Source organism: Orcinus orca, chromosome 2 (genome assembly GCF_937001465.1).
Source record: "Orcinus orca chromosome 2, mOrcOrc1.1, whole genome shotgun sequence".
Lineage (NCBI taxonomy): Eukaryota > Metazoa > Chordata > Mammalia > Artiodactyla > Delphinidae > Orcinus > Orcinus orca.
Genome location: NC_064560.1, coordinates 137,977,001 through 138,003,235, shown reverse-complemented (window position 1 = coordinate 138,003,235; position 26,235 = coordinate 137,977,001). Strand labels below are relative to the sequence as shown.

General features: G+C 39.3%; 1 protein-coding gene across 2 annotated transcripts in view; it reads left to right on the top strand.

The window, feature by feature from the left end:
* Positions 1 to 725: 725 nt before the first annotated feature.
* Positions 726 to 26,235, top strand: part of BAZ1A (bromodomain adjacent to zinc finger domain 1A) — a 94,011-nt gene continuing 68,501 nt past the window's right edge. The window contains exons 1-3 of one of the 2 annotated variants that reach the window (XM_004269959.4): positions 726 to 969; positions 1,414 to 1,584; positions 12,335 to 12,613. In XM_004269959.4, coding sequence (XP_004270007.2) covers positions 1,472 to 1,584; positions 12,335 to 12,613 — 392 coding nt within the window. In that variant the 5' untranslated portion in view covers positions 726 to 969; positions 1,414 to 1,471. Of the gene's footprint in view, positions 970 to 1,413; positions 1,585 to 12,334; positions 12,614 to 26,235 lie in introns of those variants that run through there. The other variant, XM_033428358.2, reaches the window with a different exon arrangement.

The following is a 26,235-nucleotide window of genomic DNA, read 5'->3' as shown; positions in this document are numbered from 1 at the left end:
ATGCATTAAAATTAGTTCAACGAATGGAAATCATAGATATGGGAAAGTTGTTTTAGGGGAAATTTCACTAGTAAATTCATAATCTTTAAAATTCTGAGTGATTGAATTAAATACTGATCCCTTGCATAATATATTCAGCGGCGTATTCTAAATATTACTTTTTAAAGGTGTGGTTTTTAGTTTTAAATATGAATGGGTCCTATAGGCATGATGACATTTTCTGACGTATACTTTCTTGGTCTTTTCCTCTTTTAAGACTTTGACTGAATTGTCCTAAGTATTAAAGAGCACGGTGTCAAGAAAGGTATTTTCAAGATGAATGTTTATACAAGCAAAGTATTTTTTTAGACAGGTGAATTCTAATTCTGAAGAAGAAAATTTCAAAATACTGTTCACTTCTTATTCCTCATCTCTCTTCCCATCCTTAAAATACAAGTTAAATCTTAATTGGAATCCTTTTCCCATTGTGGAACCAAGCGCTGGTGTCAGACTTGAAGAGGAAGGCTTTACTTTGTTAGCTATTTGTTTGAAACCCCAGCTCTCTCCCCAGATCTTTGGGCTGATAATCGCAAACATGGAGGATGCTTCTGATTCTTCACAAGGGGTTGCTCCATTAATTAATAATGTAGCTCTCCCAGGCTCTCCGCCGTCTCTTCCTGTATCAGTGACAGGCTGTAAAAGTCATCGAGTAGCCAATAAAAAGGTAGAAGCGAGAAGTGAAAAGCTCCTCCCAACAGCTCTTCCTCCTTCTGAGCCGAAAGTAGATCAGAAACTTCCCAGGAGCTCCGAGAGGCGGGGAAGTGGCGGTGGGACGCGATCCCCCGCGAGGAGCCAGGCCGTGGCAGCGGGAGAAGCGGCGGCCGGAGGCGCGGAGGGGCCGGCGAGAAGCGACCCCCCGGGGGGACAGAGCCTCCCCTCGCCGCCTTTGTAGTTGAGAAGGTGGAGAAGTGGCAGCCGGCGTGCTTGCAGGTGAGGGGCTTGGTGTGGTCGCTCGGGAGCCGGCCGGCGCCGGCAGAGAAGTGTAGGCGAGCGGGGGAACAAAGCGGAGCGGCGCCGGGGTCCGCCCGCATCGAGCTCCCTAGCGGCGTCGGGCCGGCCGGCTGCGCGCCGAGCACGTTCTGAGCCCCGCGGCCGCAGGGGCTGGGGGAGGGGGCCGCTGCCGCTCCCGCACCGCCTGCCCGCGGCTGGGCGTTTGGCCCCATTGTGAACCCGCAGCCCGGCGTGCGGCGGTGGGGCGGCTCCGCTGGCTCAATACCCCGACCGCGACAGGAGCGACCTCAGCTCGGGTGGCAGCCGCAGCGCGTCAGTCACACAAAAGGCAGTCGAGCTTCCCCCGGCGCGCGGACCGGCCCACGCCGCCGCCGCCGAGCGCTCCCCACCTTACCGGCTTTCCTTTCCCTCCAATTTTGATAGGGAAGCGGGGCCGGCGCGGGCGGCCGAGGGTCCGGGTGAGCCCACGGGCGGACACGAGATGCCGCTGCTACACCGAAAGCCGTTTGTGAGCCAGAAGCCGCCCGCGGACTTGCGGCCCGACGAGGAAGTTTTCTACTGTAAAGTCACCAACGAGATCTTCCGCCACTACGAGTAAGGGCCGGGCCGGGCGCGGGGGGTGCGAGGGAGTGTGGGGACTCCCTCCCCAGCGTCCTTTTGTCTCTCTCCTTTTCCAAGACCCGGGTTTCTGGCGGGGCGACTGGAAAGTGACGGGTGGCCGCGGGCCCGCGTTTCTCTGGCCCCCGAGTCCGACACGGTGACTGAGCGGGGTCCCCGGGAGGCCCGACCGGCCGAGGCGCGCATGGGGAGAGCCGGCCGGGGCAGAGGAGGCTGGGGTCCCTGGCCGGCCGCGGGGACAGCTTCTAGTCGCGGCAGCCGCCCGGCCGCCGAGCGGCGGAAACTCCCCGCCTCGCCCCTCCCCGCCGCGGCCACACGCGCGCTACGGGGCCAGTTCCGGGATCCCCGCCCGGCGGCCGAGGGGATCCCCGCTCGGGTCAGCGGCATGGAGCCGCGGTCCCCCAGTCCGGGGAGGGAATCCCTGCCCCCGGGGGCAGGAAACGGCCGGGCTGGGCATCGTTTCCTCGGTCGGGAGTGGAGCCTGACGTTGGAGCTGCCCAGGGTAGCGGCGGGGGTGGGGTGGGAGCGGAGTTGAGACTCCGGGGAGGGGGCTCCCTGGCAAGCCCGGGACGCTAGAGCCTCCGCCGGCCGCCTCTGGTCGGGTGCGGCTAGGCCTCGGAGTGTGCGAAGCGAGCCGTGCGCTCTGTCACCGCCTCTTCTCGGTGACTAACTCCCGGCCCTGGGGAACTCGGCGTCTCCGCCCCCGGGAGACCGGGTGAGGAAGAAGTCGGGACTGGGCGGGGGAAAAGGAGGGGGAGAGAGCAGGGCCCTGGGCGCCCCCTCGTTTTCGGTTTTGCGTAGCCGGGAGCGCGGCGGTGGGAGTTGGGGGAGGGGGCTAAGACAAGTTCAACTCCAACCCCAGCCAGCCTCCTCTTTATCCCCCTGCGCATGGGGCCGCCAGACATGTGCCACTCGCTTTTGTTTTTACAAGAATCCGGAGCTGCTGCCTGTGTAGTTTCAAGCCCTCAATTTTTAGTCCCTTGCCTGGTTTATCCCAAGAGATCCCCTTGTCCCGTGACACCAAATAACGGGGCGTTTTAGAGCTCTGTGTTTAAACAGGATCACCAAGTGAGAACCTGAATTGATCAATCGCTGAAACAGCCTGATCCTCCCTTTTTCTTATGCTTTATCCTCTCCACTCAGAAGGAGTCCCTTTGTGACTTAGAAACCAAGTGTTATAGCAACCAAATAAATTGTGTGTAGGAGGCACCTTTTCTGAGTGGGGGCTTGCTGGAGGGAGGGCGTTAAGCAAACTCAGCACCTGTCTGAGAAATGACTAGTGAAGTTAGAAAGGACAGTTCCTTTGAGCTTTTATTTTAAGCAAGCCTTCTTTTTTCTTCGGCTCCACAGGAGTTACACGTAAACATGTCATATCTAGAGAAGTTTTTCAGCAGACAGTACTTTTAAATACGAGTGCACATCTTACTCTGCTCCTGTACAGACTTGTTTTGTTACTCAAATAGAGTTCAGTCTTGTAACTACTTAAGTGAATTTGGATTAAGTAACTTGACAAGGATGATGTCTTACTTTTAAAGAAGATTTAGGTTAAAATCCTTGGTAATTCTGAATTTTTTTCAAGAAGTTGTATTTAAAAGCACCAACAAGATAGGAAATGGGCTTAAATTTAAACTTTTCTTCTTTTATGTAAGCAGTCTTTTTGAGACACTCTTCTCACTTTAGAAGGGAGCATAAATATGGCCCCTAGCCTCTTTGAATTTGAACACTTTTCAGATACTTAGGTTCTTGATGATAGAGGAGGAGATTTTTGGTATTCCAAACCTACCTTCCATTAATGTTAAGGAACTGTGTCCCCTGTAGTCTTATGACATTAAAATTAAAATGTTTTAATTTTGTCCTTTGTAGTCTTATGACATTAAAATTAAAATGTTTTGTTTTAATTAAAATGTCTTTGCTCTGTGCTGAAGCGTTTGGGTTTTTGGAAATAACAAGCAGTTTAAGAGAGGTGATTGGTTTGGGAGCAAAGATATTTAATCATTTACCCTGACCAAAGCAGAGCTACTGATGTTCTTAGCTGTTAACGTTTATGACTTTGAATTGGCACAAAACTGGAAGAAGACTGCCATTTAATTGTGTTAAAATTTGGATTACTTTCTCTTAGATGATTACAAAGAGATCTTTCTAAAAATGCATTCATGGTGGATGGTATATGGTGGTCTGCAGATTATGGTAATCTGACCCTTGCCACAAGTCTGGAGAAACTATGAAGGAAACATCTGTTTTCACTAATTCGTTAAATCACAAATTGGTTTATGTGAATTTGTTTGAAGATTATCCTTTAAGTACATTATTTTGAATATTTTTCTTTTGTATTTGTCTGAAGATCACTATGCTCACCTATTTGCTTGGGTTTTTGATTTCTTGAATATAACTTTCTCTATCAGTCTCAAAGAGTTTTACTACACCTCCGCACCTTTTTCACTTCCCAGCATAATGCAAAGTAACTGCCTCTAACTCTGGTTAGTACAGGTTGCCAGTGACCTTTTAATTGCTAAATAGTGTTTTGTGTGTCTTACCTGATATCATAGCCTAACACTTCCTCCTTTGTCCTTCTAGCAGCAACGGTCACCCTTCATTTTATCTAGTGTAACATCTGCAGTTGTTGCACGGTAATGCAATGTATTTGTTGCATCACATTTTCTCTTTTCCTAGACCCTGAATTCTTTGAGACAGGGACTATGACAAAGATGGTTACTTGGTGATTATACAGTTCAAACTCCTTTATTTTGTTTGTTTGTTTTAACTATATGCTCTTTAATTGCTAGCTCTTGTTTGACCTGCTTTCCATAAATAAAGAAGACTCATTAAAAATAGCATATTAACTGTAGGTGAATGCATAAGCTAAAGTGCAAAAGAATGAAACTGGGCCACTGTCTTACACCATACACAAAAATTAACTCCAAATGGATTAAAGACTTGAACATAAGACCTGAAACCATAAAACTCCTAGAAGAAAACATAGGTGGTAAGCTCCTTGACATACATCTTGGCAATGATTTTTTTTTTGAATTCAACACCAAAAGCAATAAAAGCAAAAGTAAACTAGTGGGTGGGACTACGTCAAACTAAAAAGTGTCTTCACAGCAAAGGAAACCATTAACAAAATGAAAAGGCAGCCTACGAAATGGAAGAAAATATTTGTAAATCTTATATCTGACAAGGGACTAATACTCAAAATATACAAAGAGCTCATATAACTCAACAGCAAAAATACCAAAACAACTTGATTTAAAAATGGACAGAAGATCTGAACAGATATTTTTCCAGAGAAGATATTCAGAGAGCCAACAGGTGCTCTACATCATTAATCATCAAGGAAAGGCAAATCAAAGCCATAATGAGGTATCACTTCACACATGTTAGAATGGCTGTTATCAAAAAGACTAGAAATAACAAGTATTGGGGAGGATGTGGAGAAAAACAAACCCTCATGCGCTATTGATAAGAATATAAATTGGTGCCGCCATTATGGGAAATAGTATGGGGGTTCCTCAAAAAATTACAAACAGAACTGCCATATTGATACAGCAATTCCATTTCTGGGTATTTATCCAAAGAAAATGAAAACACTAATTTGAAAAGATATATGCATCCTCATGTTCATTGCAGCATTATTTATAATAGCCAAGATATGGAAACAACCTAAGTGTCCATTGATGGATAAATGGGTGAAGAAGATGTACATATACACAATGGAATATTATTCAGTCTTAAAAAAGAATGAAATCTTGCCATTTACAGCAATACCTATGGACCTCAAGGGCATTATGCTAAGTGAAATGTTGGACAGAGAAAAGCAAATACCGTATGATCTCACTTATATATGGAACCTAGGGGGAAAAATATAAGAAAAACGAAGCTCGTAGATAAAGAGAACAGAATAAAGTGCATAGTTTAATCTTTTAAAGGAGATAAAAATTTATTCTGTAATTTAGTTAGCAGACAATAATTTTGTTTAAAAAAATTTTTTTTTTTGTCTGGATTGTTCAAATAAGGAGCAGTCAAGTCTGAACACCAGAAATTCTAGATTTGTGGGCTAGGAAAATGATTTGTATTACATAGTGACTTTAATCTCCTTAATAAAATGACTTCTGTTTTTAGGCATTTAGACTCTTGGAATTGGAATGTATTTCCCATCTGTGAGTGAATCACACTTTTCATATACAATGTAGGAGTCTCTTCCACAACATCACTGACAGACCAGCTTATGTTTCAATCTGGCTGTCCAGTGAAAAGTGTTTGACTAATTTATAAAGCATCCTGTTTTCATTGTTCATCAGCTCCTCAACTTGTTAATTCAGTCCTTTCAACTGTCCTCTTTTTACAGATGAGGAGGTTGGGATTGAGGCAGGAAGAGTAAGTCCAAGATCAGTTCAAAAACGACCTATCTAGCAACTGGTGACACTAGAGTTCTCACTCACATACCTAAGACTCTAGAGTTTGTTTTCATATTTACCATCACATAATGCTTATTATAGAGAATTCTTCCTAATATTTGTTAAAGTTTGCATAAATATGCACCAAAAACATAGGGGCATTGCTTGGAATTCAAGCTGGCTGCCTAGATCTTTGTGAAGGTACCATGATCTACAGTCTGCTCAGACATTTGACTTTTTTACTACACTCCCAAGTGATTAAATTCTAGATACTGTATGTAAAAACCAGAATGCCATTAATTTATACGGAAAAGGGCCCTTCACATAGACCAGTCCCCAAACTGATAATAAGCTATGTATGAAATCTAGTTATTATCAGAAGGCCCTTTCGTGAGCATAGGGTTTTCAAGGAGAGTAGGATAATCTTAATAGCTAGCGTCTTCAAGTTAGATGTTCAGCTCCTCTTTAGGAATAAGTCTGCCACATGGCCCAGGTATTTGGGTCTATGAGTCCTTTTTCTGTGGATGGTATAACAGAGATTCCTAAATACTTTTTTTTTCTTTTTTTTGCATTTTAACCTTTTATCTGCTTAGCAGGCTACCATGTTTCTTTTCTGCAGACGGGATATATCTATCAGTTATTTATAACACGCCACTCTAAAACTTAGTGGCTCAGAGAGCCATCCATTTTGTTTGCCCACTATTCTTTGGGTTGCCATTGTGGTTGCTGCTCATCTCTCTGTGCTCTCTCATTTAGGTGAAGTCAGATGAAGTCAGGCTTGGCTGAGGCTAGATGGAGTAAGAGGTGGCCTCAGTCATGTGTCAGGGACCTCAGCTGGGATGGCTTTTCTTTGTGTGTGTGTGTGTGTTTTCTAGCTTTATTCGGGTATAATTGACAAACAGAATTGTAACATATTTAAAGTGTACTATGTGATAATTTAATATACTGGGATGGCATTTCTCACCATGTGGTCTTTCATCCTCAGAAAGCAACTTGGGCTGCTTCTTCCAGAGACCTCGGTCTCAGAGTTCCAGGAGGGTGAGAGTAGACATCTCTCAATGTCATTTCTGTATTTTGTTGGTCAAAGCCAATCTCAGGTCCAGCCCAGATTCAAGGGGTGGTGAAATAGGCTCTACCTCTTGTGAGAAGAGTGTGAAAGTCATTTCTAAGGAGCCTGCACACCTTCAACCCTCTTTGCAAATAGTCTACCACTATGCAGCTGATAAGATTTTATACTTGGGGCATCCAGATTGGATTTTGGATGTTCACTGATAATCCTTCTACAGTTAATCCCTTTTCCTAACCTCCTTCCCAATGCCAAACTTTCTCTTCAAAGATTCTCAGGTCTTATATGTGTTCTTCTGACATTGTTGCTCTACCGTACAGGTTATTCTTCTGTGTATTCTTCTAGGATCTCTCTGCGAATAGGGTACCTAAGCAGTAAGAATTGATATGTTTATTGAGTGCACATATAGTATGTTGGGCATACTGTATTATTTAATTTTCATATTAACTGTTTATGGAACACATTGTTCCCATTTTACAGAAGGGGAACCAGGTTCAGTGAAGTTTGTATAAATTACCCAAGTCATATTGTACAAGTGACAAAGCTGAGATTCAGATATTTTGCTTTCTTCTTCCCATTCACATGTGTACTTTCTCTTTTTAGATAAACATAAAAGTATATGTGGACTGCCGATGAGAATATATTTGCTTATTCTTGACACTGTACTTTGGAAAGTCTTTGGAAATGCTGAGATAATTTGTCCCCCTCTAGTGAGAAGTGATTGTATGTCTATAACACAGTGGCATAAATCACATATGTTCTGAGGAGCCAGTGTAATGGAAACATAGAAAATGGAACTGATAGAAAATGGAACTGATAACTGCTGGGGAATTGAGGATGCCCTCAGATAGGAGATAACATATGAGTTGGGTCCTGAAAGATGGAGCTATAATGTTTCACCTTTGTTGATTTCTACTTAAGTCTTCATTGTCTAGATTTTAAAAATCTGTATTGCTATTCCTCACCATAATGTCATCTGCAGATTTTAGGAGCCTGCCTTGTATGTCAGTATCTTAAGTTCGTCTGAGGCAGCACTAAGTAAAGTGCAAAGTAATAGTAAAGTGTTTTTTTAAACTAAGCTTTATAATTGAACTTTCCCCCTCACCATTTATGAATAAATGTAATAAATGTAATTTTCATCTAGCAGCTATTTCTCCCTCTAAGGCATGTATAGTCTGCCATGCCCATGATCACCTAATGTCCTGCTCTTGTAACCCCTTCAGTGAAGGAAATTGTTAGAACAGCCCGTGCTGTCTTTTAGCAATTACTACTTTTCTAAGCTTATAAACCATACTTTCCTTCTGTTGCATACCATATGCTGTTTTAGTCAGGAATTGTGTTAGTTTTTAACCTATGGCTGCATTTCTCAGTTACTGATTATTTTGTAGACAGAGGAGTTTGCTTATGTCCCTTAGATCTTTTCTGCAGTATTGGGCTGTATCTCTCTTACCTTGCTTTACGTCTAGTTAATACATTTTGGGCCATTAAGTAAATAGAGTATGCTTTGCATTTATCTTTTCTGAATTGTATTTGGTTTCTGGTTTTTATGTCACTTCATTCTTAATCTTATTCTTTTAGGTTTTTAGTTTTCCAAATACTCAGCAAGTTAACAGTATGTTGCCCTTTGTTCCTTAATTTGTTGACTTTGTTTTAGAAGTGTGTTCTTACCAGTACTTGACCTGGTAACTCAGAAGCAATTTTTCCTTAAGAAATAATGGCAAAGGGCAGAGGTCATCAAACTTTTTCTTAAAGGGCCAGATAGTCAATATTTTAGGCTTTTCAGGCCATTAGATGTCTGTTGCACCAACCCAACTCTACAGATGTAGTGAGGAGGCAGTCATAGGCAATACCTAAAGATGTGGGTGTGGCTGTGTTCCAATAAAACTCGACAAACAGGTGGAAGTCTGGATTTGACCTCCGGGCCAGTAGTACGCTCATCTCTAGTAAAGAGGATTGTTGAAGGAATGTAGCAATAAATTGGAGACATAATAACCTGTATTAGTCTAAACTGATATAAAATAGTACTTTGTGTTTTATAAAGTTTTACTCACAATAATAAAAATGTGCTGCTTGTAAGATTTTCGTTATTTATATTCTTATATTGAAATTGAAGAGGCACTGTAACCTATCCCCTAGAGTTTCAGCATTACTAACAAAATCCTACACATTTGAATGTGTATGTTGAATGGGTGAAGAGCAGAATATAGAAGTGGATGTAAGTGAAGGTGTGTAATGTTAGAGATGGTGCCATGATGAATAGGGAGTGATGAATAGGGAGAAGTAGCCTTGGGCTTTATTTCCCTTGCTTTAAAATGGCCACTGTGAAAGAAAATTCCAATAAAAATTAATTTAAAAAGATGGCCGCTGTGGTAGTGTGTCCTGCCTCCCTCCTCCTGAGGGTGGATCTTTGTGCACAGCAGGACTATAATGTAAGACCTTTGTAGGGTAGATAGACACAAAGGAAACAAACAGAACAAACACTTTGCAGGAGGCTCTGGGAACCTGGGTGAAGAAGGGTAGCTGTACTGTCGCTGGTTACTGTCTATCCACGTTTAGTGGAGGTTTGTGGCACTTGTGCCATTCTTCTCCTTGGTATTTTGAACAATGGTAACAAATCTAAACAGAATAGTGTTTATTGCAGCTGAGTCTAAAGTCTGTCCCCCTGCAATGGCAGCAAATACCCCAGGCTATCAAATACCCACCTGCTATGGCTAGAGCTGCGCTGTCCAATGCAGGAGCCATTGGTTATTAAGAACTTGAAAGGTGACTAGTCAGAATTAAGATGCGCAGTAAATGTAAAATACATACTGGATTTTGAAGACTTGGTACCAAAAAGAAAAAATAAACTATTTCAATATTGATTACATATTGAACTATTTTGTAATATATTGGGTTAAATAAAATATATTAATTTCATTAGTATGTCTTTAAAAATTTTTAAATGTGGCCACTAGAAAATTTTAAATTATATGTGTAGCTAGCATTCTACTTTTGATAGCACTAGCTTAGAGACTAGTTAATATATAACATCTAGATTTGAAATATATTTTTCTTACAGTTGACCATGGATAAGGAGGGCTGATGGTAAAGTTATACACAGATTTTTGACTGTGTGGAGATAGCACCTCTATCCTTCCCTCCCCCCATAGTTCAAAGGTCACCTGTAGTACTAGATAAATAGTTTAAATTATTAGAATATCTCACACACATGATATATGTGGCTTGGGAATCTGTGTTTGTTTCTAAAGGAAAAAGTTTAAAACTTTTATAAAGCTTTCTAAGTGAACTGCAGTTTTAGGCAGTAAAAATTAAATAAGACCTCTTTCAAGATCCATCCATTCATTCATTTTATTTTGCCCTGTTGATAACCCTCTATTGGGTATGTCTGTTGCCTCTCACTTAGCTATTTATCTGACATAGATTTTATTATAAGAATCAAATTATATTCATTTTTTTCCTCCGGCATTTTTTCCTTCAACTCCACTTTTCCTTTTCATCCTAATTCTTCATGCCAGTTCCTCCCAAAGATGTTCTAGCATTTCTTGATCTTTTGTGCCTGCCTCTCCTCCTTCCCTTCCTCTGAATTCCCGAAGGATATCTGCCTCTGTTTTGTAAAGATAATCACTTTTTACTTTGTATTTTAATGATATACACCCATTATCCCCATTACTAAATGGTACATACTTCAAAAGGATTTCCCTTGTACTGAATTAGTCATGTAAGTTGACATATGTATATTATTATCTCTTTAGATCTCATTTATGTTAAGGTATGATTAGTTTCTCTTTACTTCCATAGATTTCATTTTTTGTTGTTCTCATAGAATCTACAGACAAATATGCAAATGAAACTATCGTAATGGAATTACTCCAAATCTTCTTTGGAGATCAGACTACTACAGGGGTAACCTGTACAGATACACTAACAAGGAAATAAACATGTAACAGTTTTAATAGTTTTTAGAATGATGAGAAGGAAAGGGGTATTTCAGGAAGGAGAAAAAGTTAGAGAATAGTGAATTATGTTGGTTACATATGTTGAAAAGTAGACTGAAATGTAGAGGCGGGCAAAATATTTACCCATATCTTAACCACTTAGAGGCAACTACTGTTAATCTTTTTGCATATGTCTAACCTTTTCTGTTTAAAAAATATTTTTATTATAAAAACAATATGAATACATGCTCATTATAAAAATTCAAACAATATGGAACTATTTAGAATAACAAATTCTCCTCTTCCCAGTCCCTCCCTTTCTCCATAGGGAACATCTGTTTATGGTATTTGTATAAATACGATCATTTGCACGTTTTTGCTATTATTATAATTAATGCATTTGGAATTATGTCATTCAGTGATTTTGAGTTTTTTTCTCTTTAATATACCTTAGAAATCTTTCCATATAGTAGATCTCTCACATTTTAAAAATGACTGAATAGAGTTTTTGAAAAGAAATTAGTGCTTATAGTAAGAAATCCTAACTGCAGAAAAGCACTGGGTAGAATGGTCCCTAAGTCCCATCCCCATTCTAGAGCTGTTACCTTGATTTTTGTATAACATTCCAGGAATGTTTTATGCTTCCTTAAGTTATCTTTCGCTACTTTCCTTCCTTCCTTCCTTCTTTCCTTCCTTCTACCCTTTCTTTTTCTTCCTTTCTCTTTTTTAATTTTAACACAGGTGGGACTGTATTATATATATTGTTTGGATAAGCTTTTACTTTGAAAAAATATGGGAGGGAAGCAGACTGGAAAGTTGTTTTCCCTGTTTACATTATTTAAGAACTCTCCTTCTGTTTCATGACTGTGATTTTTCATTATATGAAGTACTATAATTTATTCAACTTTTCTCTTATTGTTTGATGCTTAGATTTCCCAGTTTTTCACTATTATGTTAAAGCCTTTCAAAATTCATAGTTAAGTGCTTGAATTGACAATGTTTTGACTGCTTTGGAACAAAAAGCTTAAAAATTAGAAGGAAAAAAGAAAGGTTGAGTTTATTTTGTTTCACTTCAGTTTCAAAACTGATAGAAATCAAAATCCAATTTTGGCTGAATGTACCTGTAAATTGCAAAATATAAATGTCTAGTTTAAATATACTTTTTCTTATGTTTGTAATATTAATGTGTAAGTTGACCAGTTACTAAACTTTTGTTTGAGTTCTATGAGTCTATGTAAAATTTTGCAATAAAGGAACAATCCTTTATCAGCTTTTAATGTAAAATTTGTGAAATGATAGGTAATGCGTTTTTGTTTTTGTTTTTTAATCAGTGACTTTTTTGAACGAACTATTCTGTGCAACAGTCTGGTGTGGAGTTGTGCTGTGACGGGTAGACCTGGACTGACCTATCAGGAAGCACTTGAGTCAGAAAAAAAAGCAAGACAGAATCTTCAGAGTTTTCCAGAACCACTAATTATTCCAGTTTTATACTTGACCAACCTTACCCATCGTTCACGCTTACATGAAATTTGTGATGATATTTTTGCGTATGTCAAGGATCGATATTTTGTTAAAGAAACTGTGGAAGTCAGTAGGAACAATGGTGCAAGGTAAAGTACTTTTAATTTTTTCTTTTGTTATACATACATTCACATTGATCAAATTCAAAGTACACACAGGGATGAACTGAGGAAAAGCTTACCTTTTACTCTTTTCCACCTACCATGTTACCCTCCCCCAAGAGAGCCCTTGTATTAACAGTTTCTTATTTATTTTTCCAAAGCTAATTTTTATATAGACCACCAAAAACATGTACATACGCGTGCACGCACACACACACACACACACACACACACACACACACAATCTCCTGCTCCTTTCAACGCGAAAGGTAACATACTGTAGTTTATACCTTTTTTCACTCAAAATATCTTGAAGATTAGTCCATTACTTTATAAACCACCTTCCTTCTCTTTCTTATTTACTGTATGTTCTATTATATCGAAGTTTCACCTCTATTTAAGAGTAAAAAATCTTAAAGATACCTACTGTGTTCTCATTACGTTACCTATTAGTTTGAATATGCCTGTATTTCTTGCTGGGTTTTAGTAGTTCTTTGATAAGATGAAGACTGAATTTTATATACTCTACTAAGTTCTTTTCTCTTTTACCCAGGTCTTCAAGAAAAAAGTGGGTTTTTCATATTGCAAAGTTAAATTGAGTTTATCTATGGTACTAAATTAAAAAGTATCATTGCTTTCCTGAAATCTTAAGCATTTGTGATTGGCTAGTCACTGATATTTATTACAGTAATCCTTATTTGCATTAAAACTTTTTATAGCCTCCTGACTTTTGAGGCAGTGACTATTTTGGGATGCTTTTTCCCCTTTGTTAACCTGAATAAAAATTTTTTTCTTTTTGAATTTTATTTTTTTAATATTTATTTATTTGTTTGGCTGCACTGAGTCTTCGTTGCAGCATGTGGGATCTTTCGTTGTGGCGCATGAGCTCTTCTTTGCGGCGTGTGGGCTCAGTAGTTGTGGCACACAGGCTTAGTTGCCCTGCAGCGTGTGGTATCTTAGTTCCCAGACCAGGGATCGAACCCACGTCCCCTGCATTGGAAGGCTGATTCTTAACCACTGGACCACGAGGGAAGGCCCTCTTTTTGAATTTTAAACTTTAGCAGTCAAAACTTACTATATATGTTCTTAATTATATGTCAATAATTATGTTCTTTATTATCTTATTTTGGAGAATCATCATGAGTTTTTATGTAATTTCAGAATAATGTCTTTAATGTAATCCATTTTAGTTATTAAATGCTACTCTGCATGAATCTTAAACATCCAGGAGGTGTTTATATTAAGATCTGAATTTGCTTGGATTTGATTTTGGTGAAGAATTGAAGAAGTTCTTTTTTCTTTTTGTGGTACGCGGGCCTCTCAGTGTTGCGGCCTCTCCCGTTGTGGAGCACAGGCTCCGGACGCGCAGGCTCAGCGGCCATGGCTCACGGGCCCAGCCGCTCCGCGGCGTGTGGGATCTTCCCGGACCAGGGCACGAACCCGCGTCCCCTGCATCGGCAGGCGGACTCTCAACCACTGCGCCACCAGGGAAGCCCAATAAGTTCTTTTTTTAATTGTAGAAGCAACAAATGGTAAAAATTGAAGGATTTTTCATTTGTCTCATGACTTTTGGGAAAAAAAATCTTTATTTTCAAGAGGAAAGATTGATATGTCACCAGTAATCCCACCAAGAACATACCAATCTATATCACCAAAAGGAATAATAGGGCCTGTTTGGGGACCAGGACAATTTTTTTTTCTCCTTATAGTCATTGTTTTATTTGACTTATGCCAAAAGTGTTTTCTAACTTAAAAATCATTGGGATACGTTAACCTTTAACATTAGGTTAAATATTGCTTACGTCTAGAAATATAGTTGTTCAGTGTTTTTTGTATAGCTTTTTTTGGTTGTACCTTAAAAATGGGCTTCAGATAGTTGTAGCTTTAATGACAGTAGTAAACTAGGGTACATTGTAGAAATGGGAAATCTGAGAGTCACAATTTTATTGATTATTCATTAGAAACATACTTCTTCAGACTTCCCTGGTGGCACAGAGGTTAAGAACCCTCCTACCAATGCAGGGGACACGGGTTGGATCCCTGGTCTGGGAAGATCCAACATGCCGTGGAGCAACTGAGCCCGTGTGCCACAACTACTGAGCCTGCACTCTAGAGCTGGAGAGCCACAACTACTGAGCCCTCGTGCCACAACTACTGAAGCCCATGCACTTAGAGCCTATGCTCTGCAACAAAGGAAGCCACTGCAGTGAGAAGCCCTCACACTGCAACGAAGAATAGCACTCGCTCGCTGCAACTAGAGAAAACCCGCATGCAGCAATGAAGAGCCAACGCAGCCAAAAATAAAATTAATTAATTAATTAAAAAAAAAGAATCCTAGGGGCTTCCCTGGTGGCGCAGTGGTTGAGGGTCCGCCTGCTGATGGAGGGGACACGGGTTCGTGCTCTGGTCCGGGAGGATCCCACATGCCGCGGAGCAGCTGGGCCCGTGAGCCATGGCCGCTGAGCCTGCGCGTCTGGAGCCTGTGCTCCGCAGCAGGAGAGGCCGCAGTGGTGGGAGGCCCGCATACCACACACACACAAAAAAGAATCCTATAGTGGATTCAATGTGAACCTCAAAAAGAAAAGAAGAAAACACACTTCTTCTGGCTTACTGGCCATTCTTAATCTTTGTGCAGGAAAGGAGAAATCTTGGATGACTCATTGAATTTTTTGCCTTCAGCAGCTGGGTAGATGGTAAGATGCAGAGGCCTCAGGAAGTAATACTATCAGAGTCTAGCCATCTTTGCTCTCATCTCAGACCCAGATATTCCTGATTGCTCTGATTTTGCCTTTCACGGACATGTTGCTTAGGTGATTCATGAGTGTCACATAGAAGCTAGACACTAGTTACTGGGGATATAACAAGGATTAAGATGTCCTTAAAGAGTTCAGTGAAGGGAGAGACAAACATGTCAACTTGCCGGGTATTAAAATAAACGTATGAACGAGGTAATTCAGAAGCATCCAGGTCCAGAATGCCATAGAGGCTAGCCCTGGGTTCCCTAGACTCACACTAACACTGGTTATTTTAGTCTTTTCATCTTTGCCAAATCTGATGATATCTCAGTGTTTATTTGCTTTTCAGGTCCTTTGCTCATTTTACTTTTGGCTTTTTTGTCATCAGTAGATTTATGAAAGGTCTTTGTTAAATACTAGGCATATTAAACTCTTTGTCACTTTGTTGCAAATATTTTTGTTTCATTTTTTGCTTTTTCTTAAATGTGTGGTAAATGTAAAAAGGACTTTGGGACTTCCCTGGTGGTGCGGTGGTTGAGAGTCTGCCTGCCGATGCAGGGGACACGGGTTCGTGCCCCGGTCCGGGAGGATCCCACATGCCGCGGAGCTGCTGGGCCCCGTGAGCCATGGCCACTGAGCCTGCGCGTCCGGAGCCTGGGCTCCGCAATGGGAGAGGCCAGAACAGTGAGAGGCCCACGTACCGCAAAACAAACAAACAAAAAAAAACAAAACTTAAAAATATGTATAAAGAATAATGATAGAATAAGGGAATAATGAATAAAACTTCAATAAATACACATTCAACACTTGGTTTTAATAGAATACCTTTATCTTTGATGTTTGTTTATAGTTGGAGAAAAGTTTTTTAGTTTTATGGGAAGCAGAATTGTGTGATAGTGAAGGGTTTAGGCTTTGGAGTCTGACTGACCTTGTTGGACAATGACATCCTTTCAGGTTATTGTGAGACTAAAATGAGAGTGTGTTGGGGGGTGCACATTTTTGAATTGCTGTATAAGTAGAATATAGTGGCATTTTACTAGGGGAATAATGCTCCTGTTGGCCCAAGAGGGTTATATGGAAGTTAGTATTTTTCTTCTATTATTGGCTAGGTTTTCTGTTATTTTATATTATAATTAAGCTTCAAGCCTGACTTGAGATTTCTGCAACTTTCGATACTAGTTCCTGCATATACCTTTATCCTTTCACCTTTTTAACTTAAATTTCCGTTAAAATAACTTAAATATATAAACTTGACTAGATTTCCTTTGGTTGGAGTTGTACCTCTCCCATCTACGTACTACTTGTGTAACTTTTGGGGAAGTTATTTAACATCACTTATCTCTTCTTTGTGTATGTAGTAGAATTATTGTGAAGATTGACTGAGATGTTGTATGTGATGCTCCATGCACACAGGAAGTATTCAATAAATGACAAGTAAAAAGAGGCTTTTTCCGTTTTGATTTTTTTGGTTCTCTGTCATGCTTGTAAACTCTTACTCTATTACACTGATACGAGGAGAGGACTTGGCATGATGTTTTTCATTTGGAAAGTGCTCTAGACCCCAAGGAACATGTGTCCCTTCTGGCTTCACATCTGCTTGTGTAACTTTGGGATGAGTTCAGTTTTGAGGTGATGATGCTAGTGATAAGGTTCTGGCGTCCTCAGGGGGTCAACTAGGGCAAATCCAGCTTCAGTGCTGAGAGAAGGTCCAGGTTGAGTTTCCTCAGTATCCCTGTTGACTTTTATCTGCAGGCTCCTGTGGCTTTTGTATCTGACTGTGGCTTGAGGCTTATCCTTCCAGGGCTTATTTAGAGAATTCAGTGGATTTCTCCCAGTGGCTGAGAAATAGCAGGCACTTACTATCTTCATGGGATCCGTAGGATCTGCAGTATGAGATGTCTGTGCTCCTACTCCCACTTTCCACTCTTTGAAAGTTAGAATGTGACGTTAGAAGAATTTGCTTCCACAGGACATACATCTCCCTCTGCTTTTTAAGTTAAATGTGCTTTATTGAGATATTCACACACTGTAAAATTCGCCCATTTGAAGTGTACAATTCAGTCGGTTTTAGTTATGTGATGATTTCCACTAATTCCAGAATATTTTCATCACCCCAATAAGTCCTGTACCAATTAGCAGGCCCTCCCCACTGCACTCTCTCCTCAGCCCCTGGCAACCGCTAATCTGTTTTCTGTCTCTGTGGATTTGCCTATTCTGGACATTTCATATATGTGGAATCATAAAGTATGTACCTTTTGGTGTTTGGTTTCTTTCACTTAACTATAATGTTTTCAAGGTTCATCTGAGTTGTAGCATGTATCAGTATTTTATTTATTTTTATTGATAAAGAAATTCTGCTGTATGGATCTATCACATTTTGTTTATCCATTTGTCAGTTAATATATATTTGAGCTTCCACTTTTGGACAATTATAAATAATGCTGTTACAAACATTTCTGTACAAGTTTTTGTGTGAACATATGTTTACAGTTCTCTTGGGTATATACCTAGAAGTAGAATTGCTAAGTCATTTGGTAACTCTATGTTTAGCATTTGAGGAATCTCCAGACTTTTCCAAAGCAGTTGCATCATTTTACATTCCTACTAGCAATGTATGAGAGTTCCAGTTTGTCCACATCCTCATCAAGCCATATGTATGGACAATTTATTATTGTCCGTCTTTTTTATTTTGCCATCCTAGTGGGTGTGAAGTGGTATCTCATTGTAGTTTTGATTTGCATTTCCCTAGTGACTAATAATATTGAGCATCATTTTATGTACTTATTGATCATTTGTGTATCTTCTTTGGAGAAATGTCTTCTCTGGTCCTTTGCCCATCTTTAAATTGGGTTATTTATCTTTTTATTACCAAGTTGTAAGAGTTCTTTGTGATTTGGGGTATAAGTCCCTTAGCAGATATATGATTTGCAGATATGTGCTCCCATTCTGTGAGTTGTCTTTTCACTTTTTTTTTTTTTTTTTTTGGCGGTACGCGGGCCTCTCACTGTGTGGCCTCTCCCGTTGCGGAGCACAGGCTCCGGACACGCAGGCTCAGCGGCCATGGCTCACGGACCTATCTGCTCCGTGGCATGTGGGATCTTCCCGGACCGGGGCACGAACCCGTGTCCCCTGCATCGGCAGGCGGACTCTCAACCACTGTGCCACCAGGGAAGCCCTCACATACTTTATGGTACCGTTTGCAGCACCATTTCCCTTTGCTTTTAACTTTTGTGCTGCTTGTCAATAACATCTGCCTTTTGTTTCTATCTATGTTGGCAGAACTCAGCAGTAGTCCTCAAGACTTCTTCATCCATTAGAGTTACTGGATTAGATTTACTGGAAAGAATATGCTGTGTTGCAGAGAAGTGGATGGGCCCATCCTTAGGCTGAATTATTTCAGTATGGGTACTCTGGATCTTCTCACTTCAGTGTTCTTATTGTCTCATTTACCTTTAGATATCCCTCCCTCTTTTCTTTTTGCACCTTACAAGTATAGATTAGGTGCTTCCCTCCCCACCAAGACTTTCTGTTTTGAAATTGGCAATCCGCAGACAGATTCTTCTAGAAGATCCTTTGTCATTGCTATGGCAGATGAAGTAAAGAGAACAGCAGACTGCTTGACTGAACCACACCAGTTTAGTTCTTTACATGCCCCATCCTGATTTACCACCAGCTTGCCTGACAATCATGCTGCCATTTGTTTTCTGCTGCTTCCCTGGAGCCTATGGGAAAAGTGAGAGGATGGCTGCTCTTGTGAAGAAAACACTAAACTGGTAGTCAGGGCTGTTAATTCTTAAATAACTACCAGATGCTTTGAATATACATTATATCAGCAGATATGAGACAAGGACTTATGGTTTCTATTTACAGATGAGGAAACAGAGATCCAAAGAAGTTGTGTTTTTTTTTGATAGTTGTTTACCATGTATTTAGTGATACCTATTATTTATTGATACTTGCCCTGTTCCAGACACTGGAGATACAGCAGTGAACAAAGCAAAGTCATGGAGCGTCCATTCTAATCTTTTAAGTAGTAAATTGTAGGATTTAAATTCAGATAGGGCTGACTTAACAAAATTATTTCTTTCTCAGTATCACTGTGTCCTTGGTTTTGGATTCTGCCATTTGTGATTAGCTGTATGGTTCTGTGCAAGTAATTTAAACTCTTAAGTGTTAATCTTTTTTCATGTGTTAAATGGACCCCCAGCCTTACAGTGTTGCCTCACAGGGTAAAATGACATAATGAATGTGAATTTTTAAAAGCTGTATTATATAATATTGCCTTTTTAAAAAATATTTATTTATTTGGTCGCACCGGGTCTTAGTTGCTGCAGGCAGGCTCCTTAGTTGTGGCATGCGAACTCCTAGTTGCAGCATGGGTATGGGATCTAGTTCCCTAACCAGGTATCGAACCCGGGCCCCCTGCATTGGGAGCACGGAGTCCCATCCACTGCGCCACCAGGGAAGTCCCAATATTGCCTTTTGATGTAGGTGTCTTGTTAGTATTTGAATCTGTTTATTGGTGGTCATGCAGTTTTGTTTTGTTTTTGTTTGTTTGTTGGGATATGCCAGTAGTGATGTGAGGCTACAGTAGCTGCCTGGGACACTGTAACTTGGAATCAAATTTCTCTGTTGCAACTCTGAGCGGAAACCCCATAGTTAATAATATCAGTGTCTTAGAAAGACATAGTTGTTTGTTTTTGAAGACAATCATCCCTCATTTGTATGTGATCTTCTAAAAATGCTACACAAGCAGATTTCAAGACATCCAAGTTTCAAGTAACTTTATCTTTTTTTTTTTTTTTGACAAGCCTGATACCCATTGTTTAATAAAGGATTAGGAGGATGGTGAGCTAGAACTCAAATAATTGCATGATAAACTCATCTTCTCTCCCCAGCCGTAGAACTGGTGAATTGAATCAGGAAAAAGGAGGTAGAAATCACGCAACAAAAAACATTTTGGACTGTTGAGTCATCATTCAGTGTAAAGAAAGGACTAGAGTTTGAAAGAATTTTTAAAAATGAGTCAGAATATAATTGTATATTTGGTAATTTTTTTAAGTTAAAATTAGGCTTTGGGCAACTTGTTTTCAGACATTTTATAAGCACAGTCAAGATGTTCTGGTAGCTGAAAGATTCATAGGAAATGTGAAGCAGCAGGTGAGAAGGTACTTCTAAAAGTATTGGGTTGGCCAAAAAGTTCATTCGGGTTTTCCTGTAAGATGTTACGAACTTTTTGGCCAACCCAACAGATATACTGACAGAAGCAAGAAGTGGCACCTTATAGCAAAGGAGGAGATAGAGTAAACATTAACTACAAAGTATACTGGCCTGGCTCAGTATATAATTTGGTAACGTTAGAAAACGTTGCAGAATAAAAATATGCTAGCATTTATTGAACTTTTCCTGTATGCTAGGCAGTGTGCTAGGTGCTTTTATTTTAATTCTCATGATATTGATGGGTGACCCAGAATTTTTGAAAAGGTTATTTGTTTGTTGGTATTTACCTGAAAGAGTTGAAAACTTATGTCCACACAAACCCTGCACACGAATGTTTATAGCAGCTTTATTAATAATTGCCAAAAGTTGGAAGCACCAAGATATCCTTTAGTAGATGAATGAATAAATAAACAGCAGTACATCCAGACAATGGAATGTTATTCAGTGCTAAAAAGAAATGAGGCTTCGAGCATGAAAAGACATGGACGAACCTTAAATGCATATTACTAAGTGAAAAAAGCCAATCTGAAAAGGATATGTATGGTATGATTCCTACTATATGGCTTTCTAGAAAAGGCAAAACTATGGAGACAATGAAAAGATCGGTGATTGCCAGGGGTTGAATGGGGTAGAGGGGAGGTGAATAGGTTGAGCACAGAGGATGTTTAAAGCAGTAAAAATACCCGGTGGTACTATGATGGATACATTTATCCAAACCCATAGAATGTACAGCACCAATAGTGAAACTTAATGTAAACTATGAACTTCAGGTGATAATGATGTGTTAATGTAGGTGCATTGATTGTTAACAAGTGTTACTTCTCTGGTGTGGGATATTGACAGAGGGGTTATGCATGTGGCAGGGGCAAGGAGTATATGGGAGATCTCTGTCTTCCTCTCAATTTTGCTATGAATCTAAAGCTGCTCTAAAAAACCAAAGTCTTTAAATTAAAAAAAATTATATTATCAAGGCTGAAGTTTATAATTTTTTAAAAATCTGTTTTTTTTCCTATAAAAATTTATATACAGGAGAGAAAAGTAAAAGGTGAAGGCCTGGAGTGCATTTCCCAAATGCTCCTTTCAGAGATAACCACAGTCAAAAAATTAGTGCATAGTTCTCTTTTTTTCTGTACTACACTAAATTAAAAAAAAAAAAAGTAGCTTTTTCACTTAGTAATGATTTGGATGTCTTCTTACATTAGAAAACCACATGCACCATTTCAATTGGTTTTGCATAAACTCGCTAAACTGTGTGTTCCTAAAAAGCTTACTTGGAGTATTGCCTTTTTCTGAGGATGGAGAAAGTTATTCCTTTTGTTAGCCTTGTGTGAATTTGCTCTTTGAAAATAATAAACTGCATTTTTTTCCACATAATCTCTGACCTATGACTTAATGACAGACCTTTTCTCCAATGTAGGTTAAATCAATACAATAGCAGAATTGGATTTGCACCGGAGTTTCACTGATAGCTAGATTTTCCCACATATTATACCCATACTATTTAGATTTAACACTTAGAAATGCTATCTAGTCAAGAAGCATAAGATACTACAGTTCAGTATTGTTTTTAGAACTGCCTTGTAAAATGAAGATTATGAAATTCTTTTTAATCTTACAAACTGATATCAATTTTGGCATCAAATAGAGACCAGCCACCTAGAGCTCTTATCTGTTCAGATATCAAGGTATAGTCCCTGTGGCTTTCTATGTTGCATTGGTGGAATGCTTCAAGCACTTTAGTCTAATGAATAAAAGAAAATTAGCATAAAAACCTAAAATGTAGAGAGTAGGTACTTATTATATATTAGAATTGGAAATGAGAAAATGGACTTTTTAATCTTTGAGCTGCTTTTTGTATTGCTAACCTAAATGATATTAGTGAATCATAATGAATTAAAATGCATTAATGTTGAGGACAAAGGGAAATACTAAATATATTGAGGAGATAAGATGAACATAAAAGGTGTAAGTGAGGAACAGTACAGTTATTTTGATTTAAACATACATGCTTGGATACCAGTGAGTGGATCCAGGTGGGATTAATCCAAGGAGAAGTTTTGGAAAAGGGTTATTTGACTAGAAATTTGAAGACAGAGAAAAATATAAATTAGTAGAAAGGATTGAAGAGGAAGGCTTCTTATTTAGGTGCAGATATAATATATAACTTTTAACAATGTATATTAATTAAGTTTATTATAGTTCTTTCAAATAGAAGACTTTCTATTGGTCAGCTTATACTACTGCCCTTTTAAGGTCAAAATTCCTGGTTCTTAGCCAAGGAGAGACCTAAGGAACATCCTCAAATTGTTGTTTCAGTCTTTAGTTCCTGATGACCCTAGTATACTGATGATATAATTATTAATAGAAAAAAAAAAGGCTATTTGGGACAGCTGTTCTTTCTTTGGAATTCCTAGTTAGAATCTTCTTTAGATATATATTGTTGTATGTATCAGAGACCCAGACTTACAGCCTGACTGAGTGCTGGATTGTTGTTGCAAGTTGAACAGTTAAAATTTAGAATCCTTATTTACTTGTATAATAATATATATTGGAGGCCATCCTGGGAAACCCTTTTTATATCCTAAAAATCCCTATTAAGTAGCCACAAAAATAAATGAAAATGAATTTGTTTTTCTAAAGTGTTTAATTCAAATAACATATAAAGCTTCTGTTGTAAATATTTATGGATTCAACTGCTCGATTCTTAACAAAACAGTTCAGTGAAGTTTAGACTGATCATACAAATGTATTCATTTTCTTCAGTGTTCTCAGGACCTTCAAATTTGCATTGGCCATTAGGAGGATTTGCCTAATGCCTCTCAAAAGTCTTTGGATGGTAAATGTTGGAGGAGGGTAGTTGGTTTCTATGGCAACCTCTTTATTGATCCTCTGCACTAATACCAAGTGCAAAGAGTCAGCTGAGTCTCTACCAGGACTTAAGGTCTTTATTGTGGGAGTCTTACTGTAGTAAGAAAAGTGATAAAAATGGGGGATGGCAAGTAAATTAAGGTTCACCTCTTTTCTATTATAAAAGGAAAACAATGTTTACTTCAATTTGTGTCTCGTTGAACTGGTTAGCAGCAGGATGGTGAAGTAGACTAGTAGTAGTCCTGAAGTTCTTAGTTCACTATGGCAGGAGAATATTAGAGACGAATCTCACAAAAGAGAGAAGACTATAGTCTAGCTATATATATAGTATATATACTATATATACTGCACCTATATATATAGTTATATATACTATATATATATATATATATATATATATATATATAGTCTATAAATAGACTATATATATAGTATAGCTACTTCTGTCCTGAAATCCCTGTTAGGAATAAAAGGGAAGTCCATTTCTACATGGTTATTACACAGGTTCAGGTCTGGGAAGTTAGAGGTCTTCTGAATAAAATCTCTCTCCTACATCATCTTCTACCTCCTTTATGGTCTGTTCCATTCGGCCAATATAAGATCACAGTGGTTCTGACTAACCATTTTAAAAATGGGGTTATCTGGGGCAGAAATAGAGACACGGATGTAGAGAACAAACGTATGGACACCAAGGAGGGAAAGCGGCGGGGGCGTGGTGGTGGGATGAATTGGGAGATTGGGATTGACATGTATACACTAAAATGCATAAAATGGATAACTAATAAGAAACTGCTGTATAAAAAAATAAATAAAATTCAAAAAATAAATAAATAAAATGGGGTTATCTGCCTTTCTTAGACAAATTCAGAGATTGTCCAAAGACTAAAGTTAAAAGAGATCTAAGAGAAATGACATAAGCTAAAATAATTTTCAATGAAAGGAAAAGGAGAGATAAAAGTACAAAAAAAGTCTGCTCATCACTAAAGGCCAGGCAAAATCCTATGTTTAACTCAAAAACACATGCCAAGAGAATAATTCCGAGTAGAGGTTGGCACACTTTTTAAAAAATAAAGGGCCAGATAGGAAATATTATAGACTTCAATGTCCATATGGTCTCTGTCACAGCCAGCCAACTCTGCTGTTATAGTGCAGAAGCAGCCATAGACAATAAATGAATGAGCATGGTTGTATTCTAGTAATTATTTATAAACACTGAAATTTGAATTCCATGTTATTTTCACATGTCACAAAATATTCTTATTTTTATTTTAAGCCACTTAAAAATGTAAAAGCCATTCTTAGCTCGTAGACCACACAAAACAGGCAGTGAGTTGAATCTGGCCCATTGGCCATAGTGTGCTGACTCCTGGTAGAGAGGAAAGATTACTGCTGAAATAAGGGTTAATGAATAAAGTCCCCAGAGATACCCTTTTAATCTAGAACCTCAGAGTATAGCATGTAGATGTGGCTTGGTATGGTGGAAAAAGCCTTTGGAGCCAAACTGAGTTACTCGTTCTGGGAATCTTCTTTACTAATCTGTAAAGCAAGTAATATCTACATTCGTATAGCGGTTGTATTAGTTAGCTTTTGCTGCATAACAGACCACCCCCAAAACTTAGTGGCCTAAATCAATAGTCTCATGATTCCATAGTGGGCTGGAATGCTCTTATTGTCTGGGGCTGTATTGTCTAGGTCGCTTACTCTAGCCTTACTGACATGTCAAAGGCCTCAGACTGGGGTGGGTATTTTCATGTGGCCTCTCTTATCCTTCAGGAGGCTAATTCAAACTTGTTCCCAGGGTAGGAATAGAGTTCCCAGCAGCAAGAGAAGGCAAAGCTCCAATGTGCAAGCACGTATCAAGCCTCAGCTTGCTCAATGTTTGCTAGTGTTCCATTGACCAAAGCAAGTCACATGAGCAAATCCAGACTTAATGTGTAGGCGGGGGGGTCAAGGAGGCCTATGACTCAGTGGGGGCCATACCTGCAACAGTCTGTCACAGTGGTTAATATTTTTTAGGAGCCCAGCATAGTGCCTGGCACATAAAGCACTCAGTAAATGTTAGATCCTTCCTGTGCTTGTCAGGGACAAGTGAAGAGCCTGCCAGCTGTGATGACTCATCTTTTTTTGTAGCCAGTCCCTAATTTTCTTACATCACAGTCACTGTTCTTCAGAGTTCACTGTATGTCATTTTAGGGAGATGATGACAATACCAGTAAACTTTTGAGAGCTTATTGTATGCCAGGCACTGTTCTAAGCTTTTTACTTATACTATCTTATTTAATTTCCGCAACAGCCATATGTGATAGGTGCTCATTTGCTTATTTTACAGTTGAGGAGTTCATACACAGAGCTTAATTAACTAAAACTTGCCCAAGGTCACAAGTGATGAAGTTATCAAGCACAAGCAGTGCTTCTGTGTGGGCGGAATGAGTGTGAAAGAAATACTAAAAGATAGCCCTTAAGCAGGATGGAAAGATGATAAATTGAATGTACTTATTGATTACTCACTATTTGCTTTTCACTTTATTTGCGCATTTTATAATTTCTTTCAAAGTGTGAAGCAACATAGGATTGTATATAATGTGGTTAGATTACGCTTTTGATCATTCACTCTGAGTGATCCATATTGTTGAGTGTCTGAAAATCAGCATCATTTTATGATCATTGATTCAAAGGGAAAAAAGCTCCTTCATTTAAACAGGTTCTCCTGCTATTTATATTTTTAACCACTGTGCTCATCAGAGGGTGCCTTAATTATTTTACTTCTGCATTCTGAGCTGATTAAGC